This window comes from Calonectris borealis, chromosome 1 (assembly GCF_964195595.1).
Source record: "Calonectris borealis chromosome 1, bCalBor7.hap1.2, whole genome shotgun sequence".
In the NCBI taxonomy this organism is placed as follows: domain Eukaryota; kingdom Metazoa; phylum Chordata; class Aves; order Procellariiformes; family Procellariidae; genus Calonectris; species Calonectris borealis.
In genome coordinates this window covers 146,809,669-146,819,891 of record NC_134312.1, presented here as the reverse complement: position 1 = coordinate 146,819,891, position 10,223 = coordinate 146,809,669, and the positions used below count along the sequence as shown (strand labels likewise).

The following is a 10,223-nucleotide window of genomic DNA, read 5'->3' as shown; positions in this document are numbered from 1 at the left end:
GTCCCCCATTAACTAGAGGCTAAAAAGAAGAAGTTGTGCTTCAGGTACATTTTTTTGTAACCAACTGTATGCTTAAAGCTGTTCACAGGAGACTGAAAATCCTGTGAGTCCCTTAGCATCTTTGCCCTGTCCCTAGTCAATTCTAATCCCAAAATGTAGTTTAGCTACATGTGGATGTGTCATGTTTCATGAGGGTAACGCATTTTACAGTTTCATATTACCAATTCTGCCTTTGGGGAAGAGGCCAGTGTATAAATCTTTGAAAAAAAAGATCCCGAGTGACACATGGTAGGCACTGTGGCTTAACGGGTTGAGGCAACCCATGCGGGAGCCAGGTCGCCTGGCACTGAGCGTGGCACGAACAGGTTCTGGCTTTACACAACTGATGGCAAGCAAGGCAAAGGCCATCTGAAAACCTGCGACGAGGAAACGAAGCAGCGCAGCAGCTAGTTCATACATGGTCATGGTGACTAGGTATGAAAGAACCAAGCAGCCCTCCAAGGCTAAACCCCCCCGGGATCCGTCAGGCCGGCACAGCGCAGCCGCACGCCCAGGTACCAGTGGCAGTTTGTGATGTACAGCCACGCAAGGTTGGTTCCGGCACAACCTCAGAAAGCAGTGCAGCTCCCTACTTGTGGGACTGGAACTAACCTGTCTTAGACCAGGCTCAAGTTCCTCTGCACAGCACTGCACCCTGGCAGCTGGTCATGCCCTTTCCTGATCACCAAGGACTTGATTTAACCTGGCTGAAACAACACTGACGGTGCCTAACAAAACTCCACCTCCGCTAGCAAGCAGGACTGACCTCTTCTGCAAAACCAGCCTAACGCTCCAACACAGAAGATCACGGACCCTCCCAGGTCAAACTCTACAGCGGACACAGTGCCCCAGCTCTTTGCCACCAAACCTCTCCTCACAAACAAGCAGCAGCTTTTCTTCAGAAGTTGAACAGCCTGATATAAGGCCGTGACCGGCCAAATGCTCGCTACTCCAAGTGAAGGGCTGAATTACTATTAATGCCAGACTGGGAAGCCACTTTGCAATATGGATGGTCATTTATTTAATGTTTTATCATGACACATAAAATGCTATGGCTGCAATATCAAAATATGGTGTCACTTATAAAATACCAGTATTATTAATGCGGTGGTAAAATACCGTTAACATTTACAGAGAGAGGTGTATAATAATTCGACAGTTTTGCCTAATGGTTTGCTCCAGTGACAAAACACCCTGGCAAGCAGATGATGGATGGAATACAATGCCTATTTATTATCGCAGTTTTTCCTCCTTGATTACTGAATGGCCTTTAATGATATCAATAATTGTTGCTGAATCTAATCCTTTTGAATATGGTAGATAGGTCCTTTGCTTTTACAGTATGTGTCAGAATAAAAGAGAAGCATCTGAAAAATAAAAAGACGGCATTTCCTTACAAAATGAGATGAAAAAATAAAACAATATAAATGGAACTTTCAAGTGTTTCTTTTTATATTTAAAGCTCTTATTTCAATATACTGTATTTAAACATTCTTAAATAATCATTCTGTACCTTTGATTTTCTGTTTCATCTTTGGAAACAAATAGAGTAATCTCACTATAAATGTGTGCAAATAGAAAATATATAAATATATTTAAGGCCCATGTCATAAAAAGGTGGTCTCGGAATTGTCACTTTTACAATGATCAGCTGGTGTCCCTTTCATTTTGTCCTGCAAGTTATTTGAGCTCTGTTCTTTTAAGCCTTTGAAGTCCACATGCAAAGAAGAGCCAAGCACACACATACTGTCCTGTGTTTCATTTTGTAAACTGCTTGAGGACACCTGTAAAACAGTCCCAATGCGACTGAACAGCGGAGTTGACGTGATCCACTTCAACAAACTGAAGTCTGCTTGGTCGACTGCTGAGCTCCATGGGAATGTTGCTCCCACAGGCAACGACTCCATCTCTGAAGTGCCGTGCCTACCTCCATGAAATCCCATGGACCTTTCCAGACTACTTGCTGATGAGGGGAGTTTGTTTTCCCTGTACAACACCGCACGCTGGGGAGAGGCAGCCACAGTCTGATCTGCCGTATGTTCTGCCTTTGTGTGCTCTTGGAAAAGTGACTCGCTTGTTTGAGGAGACGTTGGCAAAGGTGTGCTTTGGTTATAAGCCTTGTAACAATCACTGGCATTTGAGCCAAGGCTTGGTGAGAAGCTGTCTGCAAAGGGTTGTGTCTGACGTATTGTTTCCTTTACATTCAACTTGGTCAGAAGCTGGGTGCGAATCTCTGGGGATAGTTTACTCAATTGGCGTCCAAGCTGAAGCTGGGTTGGGAATAGCGTTCCCTGAAGGGTTCTGTACAGAAATCTGCAAGGGGAGAACGTGCACGTGAAAAGAACTGAAAGAAGAAAGTACCCAAGATATTATTAAGCAAAAATATCCAAGACAAAAGTACAACACAGAAAAATAAGAGAGTTTTATGTGCTTTTCTTATGTTTGACACAAGAAAGCTTGCAGATGAAAAGCTCTGAATGCTGTGCTAACATTTTGATTAATAACAAGCAGTGTAATAAATCTGCACCTTTAGCCAGTGATCCACCTTGTATTTACACACGGTCTTTCACCTTTCCTGATGAGGAATCAATGGCAATGGGGATCAGTCTGCAGGGCAGGCCTCCTACATCCATTAATAGGCAAATAAGTCCACAACATACAATCAGAATTTCTGTACTGTGCATGTTATGGAAGGATGGGTTGAATCTGAGAGCATCATGGAAAACCTCACAGGGTAGCAAATCTCTGCATGGCTAGGAGGTTCGACCAACAGTCTACAGTTATCCCACTCCTGTGGTCTATGGCCAGGAGCTGTGGTCTGTTCCTGTGGTCAGGAGCACAGAAAAGGTTTAGACAACCTGACTTCATATAACCAGCTGCTGAAAAAAATTGACTTGGCTGGTAAGGCAAAAAGAAAGAGAGGGAGTGGGAAAAGAAATATTTCTTGCCCTCCCAACCATATGCATAAAGTGCTTTCATATATGAGAAAAGATATGAGAGAAGATACAATACCTGGGCAGCAATGCAACGACTGGTGATATAATGCAAGTGAAATAGAACATAGGGTCTCCCATCAGCCTTTCCATAGTCCAGTAGGGATTGGATGGAGGATGGCATACTGGGCAGGAAGCATTGTAAACCAGAGCCACAAAGAAAAATAAAAGGATACTGAAGATGCAAGATGACCAGTGGAGAAAAGTCTAGGACAAAAAAACAACAAAAGAATAATGATTCTTTATATTCTGAGAAATTTGCTGTGATTCTGAATGAATAGTTCTTAATTTCTGGAGCCAAATCCATGCACAGCCAAGAGTTTAGAGCCTTGTATATTCAAAAATTCTTATTATAGATACAACACTACAACGCTGTTTGCAGATCACAGTTTAAAACCTTCTTCATGTTTGCTTAAAATGCTTGCTAAAAACAGAATGTGCTGAGGGGATGAAACGATCATCTTCTGTTTTTGAAGAATGGCACTAAGAAAAGAACTACGTATATGCCAGCGAGTTTCTATGTAGGCTGTGGGTACCTTACCCAAGTTTTGGTTTCTATAGCCAAATGTAGTATGATGGTGAAAAGAGCTATAGTGGTGATGGGAGTTCCCCAGGAGAAGATATCCACCTCCGAATCATAGTAAGTCTGTAAAGAAGGAGACAGAATTTAGCCCAAGCTGTGTTGCCAGTTCTCCTCAAAATGCTTGAAATAGAATGGCTTACGCCAAACACTTACGAAATAGGGGATGAAAAAGCAAACCAGGCTTTGATACATAGCATCAATCATGTTCATCCAAAACATGTGTGGTTGGTACTCCTGTGGCACAAAAAAAGTTAAGAAAATCAGAGCCTAATGAAAATGCTGTTTGCTGGGATAGGTATTTTGAGGGGGATATTGCAACGGGCACTTTTAAGTACTTGTGCAAATAGCTTCACAACTTTGCCAATCAGTTAGATACCCTCGGGGATGAAGTACGAAGAGTCAGCCTGCAAGTCGCTCTGTTCTGGGAGGACACTCTTCTGCTTTTTTTTTCCCCTGGCAGAGGGTGTAATTTGAATCTGACATTCATTCTTTATGAAGGTGCCCAACTTTATGCACTACAGTTATGCACTCCTGATTTCAGGAGGAGCTCTCTGAGGTGTAAGCACGTGAGTAAATGCACTCTGCATCATGTACGTACAAGCACAGAGTATTTATTCACAAGAGAGAAAAGAGAAAATGCTGTTAGAAAAGAAGATCCATAACAATGATCTTTAGCAAGCAATGCAGCAATGTATGCTATGTTATAAATACATAAATAAACATATATATATATACACACATACACATATATCTGTGTGTCTGGACACAAAATTGCTTGCTAAGAAACAATATTAAATTAAATTGTGGTTTAAAGAAATATACAATTGCAGGGGTATGGACGGTCATATAAAAGACCTGGATATAAGGAAAAATAGTTCGTAAATGACAAAATATTTATTTATTTAATTTTGGGATATAGGCTACATCTGCAACCACTGGGCTCACCAGGGCTCTTTACCTCTACAGAGAATATAACTGCAGCCTAAAAATGAGAATTGTGAGATGCTTAGAAACAATTCTGGCGTTCTTTGGCCTACTGAAATAACATGCGGTTAAGCATTGGAACAGGTTGCTCAGAAGGACTGCGGAATTTCCATTCTTGGAGACATTCGAAACTGGACTAGATAAAGACCTGAGCAACCTTATCTAACTTTGAAGCTGTTTTGAGCAGGGGTCTGGATCAGTTGGCCTCCAGAGGTCTCTTCCAACCTAAATTATTCTATAATACTATAGGCTTTGAATCGGTGATATCTTTTTGAGAGAGATCCTACCTAAAGCAGGATTTTTGGGAGGTTTTAAAAATGCCTTTTTGGTAAATAATATTCAGAGAAAATGCTCACTAGGTTTCAAACAAACTTAGAACGTTCCCCGGACTTGACTATGAGAAATATTTGTACTGTGAACCTGGGAGACTTCTCTCCTCATTTTGCCAGCTGAAGACAGGCAGACACAACTTCCCAACAAGCTTAAGCCATTACCAGATTTCAAACACCTTAAAAATGTGCAAGAAAGGAAGGTATTAATGTTACAAATCTTTAAAGTGCAATGCACTGGAACAGAAGAAATGTAGAAAATGGAAAACAACAGCTGGGTGAAAAAGAGAGAATTTGGACTAAAGCACTAGAAACAAGTTATGCTAAAATTCTCCATTCATCTTTCCAGGACAGTGTCTAGCAATGGATGTGTAGGGTACCAAATGCAGGTATACAGTTAAAGGCAAAAGACACTCGCTGTCTCCTCTCAGAGGGCACAATGTCAGATCTTTTTAAGAAAGGCTTTTGCCTTGGAAGCAATGTCTCAATATGGACAGTTTTGCCAAGCAGAAAGATTTTGCCACAGTACACTGTAGCTGTAATTACCAGAAATGGTTTGGCTCAAATCCCTCCTGCAATTCCTTCTATTTTCATAGAATCATAAAATCATAGAATCATAGAATTATTAAGGTTGGAAAAGACCTCTAAGATCATCGAGTCCAACCACCAACCCAACACCACCATGCCCACTATACCATGTCCCGAAGTGCCACATCTACACGTCTTTTAAATACCTCCAGGGATGGTGACTCAACCACTTCCCTGGGCAGCCTGTTCCAAGGCCTGACCACTCTTTCAGTAAAGAAATTTCTCCTAATGTCCAATCTAAACCTCCCTTGGCACAACTTGAGGCCATTTCGTCTCGTCCTATCACTTGTTACTTGGGAGAAGAGACCGACCCCCACCTCACTACAACCTCCTTTCAGGTAGTTGTAGAGCGCGATGAGGTCTCCCCTCAGCCTCCTCTTCTCCAGACTAAACAACCCCAGTTCCCTCAGCCGCTCCTTATAAGACTTGTGCTCCATTATACTTGTGCTTCATTATACAATTCAAGCAGATGGGGACAAGGTGTTTTCAACAGACATTTCAGCTGAATCTGTCATCTGCTGGTGACTACTTCCCTCAGAGTCTAAGGCTATCGACCTCTGTGCTTACTCCTAAAGACATCTTTCTCTTCTGACTGTTTGTAAAGGGCTGGGGCCTGAAGTTTTGATTAAGTACTGTGAGGTTATTCTGTGAAAGTCCGCACTAGTCTACAAGGTATAATCTGCTTTACTTTTGTGGTTATTTGTGAGCCTGGACCATGAGGGAGGTGTTCAGCTTAGGCTGACTTAAAGCATCCAGCTTCTCTCCTGTTACATGTTTCAAAATATTGCTGGGTTTTTTTTGTTGTTTGTTTTAAATGTACTTTTGGCATTTAGATACTTTGACTGAGATGAGAAATATCACAAAATAATAATAGTGACTGTTTTTATCAGTCATCCACCTTCTGGGAGTAGGGTTGGTTTTCAGCTGAAACTAAAGACATCTAGGAAAAAAAAATTACAAAAAGCAAGAAGTTTTTACCTCCATATTCTGGCCGCTTTTATAAAGCTGAGGTACAGCAATTAATACTTCGGCTGGCACGTCCTTATCCAGCACGCCAGTAATCAGTTGTGGAAGGGAAGAGAAGAGTAAATTAAAGAAGATGAGATACCACTGATCAACCATGGATGAGCCAGAGAACCCACAGTAGAACTGGTACCAGAAGAGAAGGGCCACAAACATCTGAAACAGAATGAGAAATGCTGTAAATATGACAAGATAAGCAGGATCATCATTCCATTGTGTTCTCAAAGCATTCTGATTCCAGTTCTGCAAGGACTTATCTACAAATGCTAAACACGTGAGCAATCCTTCTAGAATACCTAGTCTTTAATTCGCTGTTCCTGATGCCTGGACCACTTAGCTAAGCTACAAATATTTGGCACACCTGCAAGTCTTTGTGCTGCTGGAACCTCAGATCTCAGGTGTCACGGATGACTTCACACAAAACTAACTTTCAGTTCAAGGGAAACTCTGAGGTGCAATTTAACTAACCGTAAAAAGCTCTCCCAACCATCACTGACCTCTAGGTATATGAGTACTGATCTGATAGCACTTACATTACTACTGTAAGAATAAGCACTTCTATCATAATATCCTCTGCTGGCTTGAGATGTTTTGTCCCAGATGTTTGTTTCTGGTCTACAATAGGTAAATGCAGAGCTTTTTTGCAAGACCAACATGAGACTAGCAGCAGCTAGGTGAGGTGAAACAGTCTAGCAAAGTTGTCTTAAGTATTCTATCTCTGTGCTTTGAAATTCAGCAAATTAGTAGTGCTGTAAAGATTCCTCAGTGTCCCTTATTCTTCAGCTGTATAAAGAAATCAGTTGCATACACAACTGCAGTGGGGTTGTTCATGTAGTTGGGTTGGAATCACTCAAAAAGGGACAAACCACATAACTTGTTTCTTCTACAATCTCTGCAGCATGGAGAATCCAGAGGCGATTTGAAGCCCAGAAAAAGAAGGGCAGCCTCCTAGGGAAGGAAATAAATTCCCAGGCTTGGTCCCCCTAAAACTGCAATTTTTATTATTCTTTGTAAAGTGATTAACACTAAACGGAAGGCAACCAGAAAAACTTTGGCAACTGTCCCTCGAGGGTTTTCCCCATTTTAACCATGAAGAAGGGAAATGACATGACCTCTCCTTTCACTTCCTCTTCTTTTTGTATTCTGTAGTCAAAAGCTTTCAACCAGATGCAGTATGTTAACCCTTCATCACTTTTAGATATAAAGATGAAAACATAGATCTGTTCTATCTGTATGCCAAAATGTGGTTGAAATTTAAACATAGGAGGAAAAAAAAAGCTATGGTCTGCTTAGTCAGTGAAAACTGCTATAGAGTAAGTCTATCTTGTGAAGGGGAATTGCAACAGAATAAGAGGGTCCGTCCTGCTGTACGTAAATGTATATATATGTGTATATATATACATATCTTGTATATATATGTTCAGGCAATGTTTGCATACTACGTTTAAGTGGCTTGTATATCAGCAGCAACATATGTCTCACTGTTTGTGAGCTCACACTATAAACTAACCTATTAAAAGTTTTTTAAGGATCACCTTTAGAAATGTTTCTGTAAATACATTTCAGGAAAAATATCTTCTTCTGGCCAAAACAAGACTGAGTTACCAGAGCTTACTCTCTTCAATATAGTTGGCTGGGAGATGGCAATTTCATTTCAAAATTGAACAGATTTTGAAATTTATTTCCTTTCCACACCCAAAACCCAATGAAACTTCCTGAGTCTTTTCTCAAAATGGAATTGCAATAAATATGTGAATTCAGATACTTTTCTCTCACTCATTTGAAAGAAACAAAATCCAGCTAATCCTGGACCTAAGAAATTTTCCTCTCTAGAGCCTTGCTAAAATTAACCTGTCTTGGAAACAGTTTGGCTCTGACAAAAAGGGGTAGTTTGATGAAAATACAGTCAGCTGAAAATTTTCCTATTACCTCTAGTATGGGTCTTAGCAGTGCCATCAAAGAAAGCTGTACAAATAAATGACATTTCAGTAACCAAGCTTAAATCAGATTTTTTTCCCCTGAAATTTTATTTTGGATTAAACAAGTGTTTAATTTAATTTCAAATATAATGTTCCCTCTTGCTTCTATGCATTGGCCCCCTGAAAAAGTCAAAACAAATTTGCATAAAAATTGAATTAGATTTTAAATAAAAAAGTTTCCTTTTTTTCCCCCGGATGAGACTGTTTTATGAATGTGGCCCCAGACAGAATTTCTCAGTGAATCAAGTATGTATCAAAAAATGTCCAGTGCTGTCTTGCAGAGATAATGTAAAAAGGGGAAGAAGCAGTGCATACTTGTGCAGGTAGAATTTTATTTACGTGAAATCCCTTTTCATCAAGCTCAGATATTTTCAGTCATGCTATGTTTTAGTTTATATTTTACTTGTATTTTTATTATCTCCAGCAAGCCAAACATCTTCTTGGATAAGTCATCTGAGTTTCCAAATGGCTTTTGCAGCAATTTAGAGTTTAAACTTTGAGTTAGATAGGTTCTAGTGGAGAATGGAAAATTTCATAATACGAGCAAATGGGGAAAAAAACACTTGAGGAAACAGAAAACTTGCAGAACATTTGCAGTGTAGCTATCTTGACTCTCTGCAGAGAATCATCCAGAATAGTCTCCCTGCAAAAGGATCAGGTGCTCACATCTTTCATTTTTGAATATTCTTTCCTTAAGGGCAGGCAGTGTGTCAGACATATTCATGTCTATATGCTGGATATCCCTCTACAGTTTTAGAGTCAGTAGCAAAAGGTATTGCTCAGAAAGCTTTCAAGGCTGCCAAAGCAGAGCCAACACAAAGAGATTTCTTCAGTTATATTCTAGCCTTGAGGCAGCAGCTTCTGAAAATGTCTTACTAAAAATGGCATGAAAAATAATACTCGTAATCAAGGGGAGTTGTACCAAAGGAAATGGAAGATTTTACAAGAGCTGAACAAAGATGTGGATGTATAAACAACATCTCTGGCTGCTGATTGCTGGAATGTCTTATGTGTATTACTACTTTTTTTTTTATTTTAATGTAAGATGGCTCTGCATACACTTCTTGGAAGTTCAGATTCGATACTGTCAAGCCAAAGGGTATCTTGGAAACATACAACACTGGGGGTGGGAGTACAGACGTTCAGCATCATTCAGGCTCACTCCTTAAAACTCAGGCATTTGAACACCAGCACATATTTCACTGTTGTGCTTCAACAGGTGGCTCTCCACTCAGTGCAGCGTTATTTAAATCTGCTTGCTATTTCAGACTCAAGCAGCAGCTCACGCCGTCCAAGTCCCTTCTTTCTTTTGTGTCTGGAAGGGTGCTTGCATGCAGTTTCTGATCAGACCACAAAAGGTATTTTAACGCGCTTGCGTTAACACAGACACTTCATTAATTCTTTAGCTCCCTTAGGTATTCCTATGACATTCAAAAATTTGAGCAAATGATGGTCTTCTCCTGATAAAATACCTACCTTCAGATTGAGGGGATTAGTCAGGCCAAGAGGAATTTGCATTAAAAAGTTGCCACTGATTAAAAAATTGAGGATTAGATTAAATTTGGAAAGCAACTTTTACAAAATTGAGAGCTACTTCTTTTCTGATATTGAGGATAAAATCCAGTCTCCCGCTTACAGTTCACACATTGTCTTCTGGAGCAAACAGAGATCTGAGAGCTCTGGCTCTCCTCTTTTTCCTGCTTCT

General features: G+C 40.3%; 1 protein-coding gene across 1 annotated transcript in view; it reads right to left on the bottom strand.

Annotated features, from left to right (window-relative positions):
- Positions 1 to 1,036: 1,036 nt before the first annotated feature.
- Positions 1,037 to 10,223, bottom strand: part of ATP10A (ATPase phospholipid transporting 10A (putative)) — a 112,669-nt gene continuing 103,482 nt past the window's right edge. Inside the window, exons 17-21 of the mRNA XM_075134938.1 lie at positions 6,495 to 6,695; positions 3,769 to 3,849; positions 3,574 to 3,678; positions 3,052 to 3,239; positions 1,037 to 2,352 (exon numbers count right to left, since the gene is read on the bottom strand). Coding sequence (XP_074991039.1) covers positions 1,647 to 2,352; positions 3,052 to 3,239; positions 3,574 to 3,678; positions 3,769 to 3,849; positions 6,495 to 6,695 — 1,281 coding nt within the window. The 3' untranslated portion in view covers positions 1,037 to 1,646. The remainder of the gene's footprint in view (positions 2,353 to 3,051; positions 3,240 to 3,573; positions 3,679 to 3,768; positions 3,850 to 6,494; positions 6,696 to 10,223) is intronic.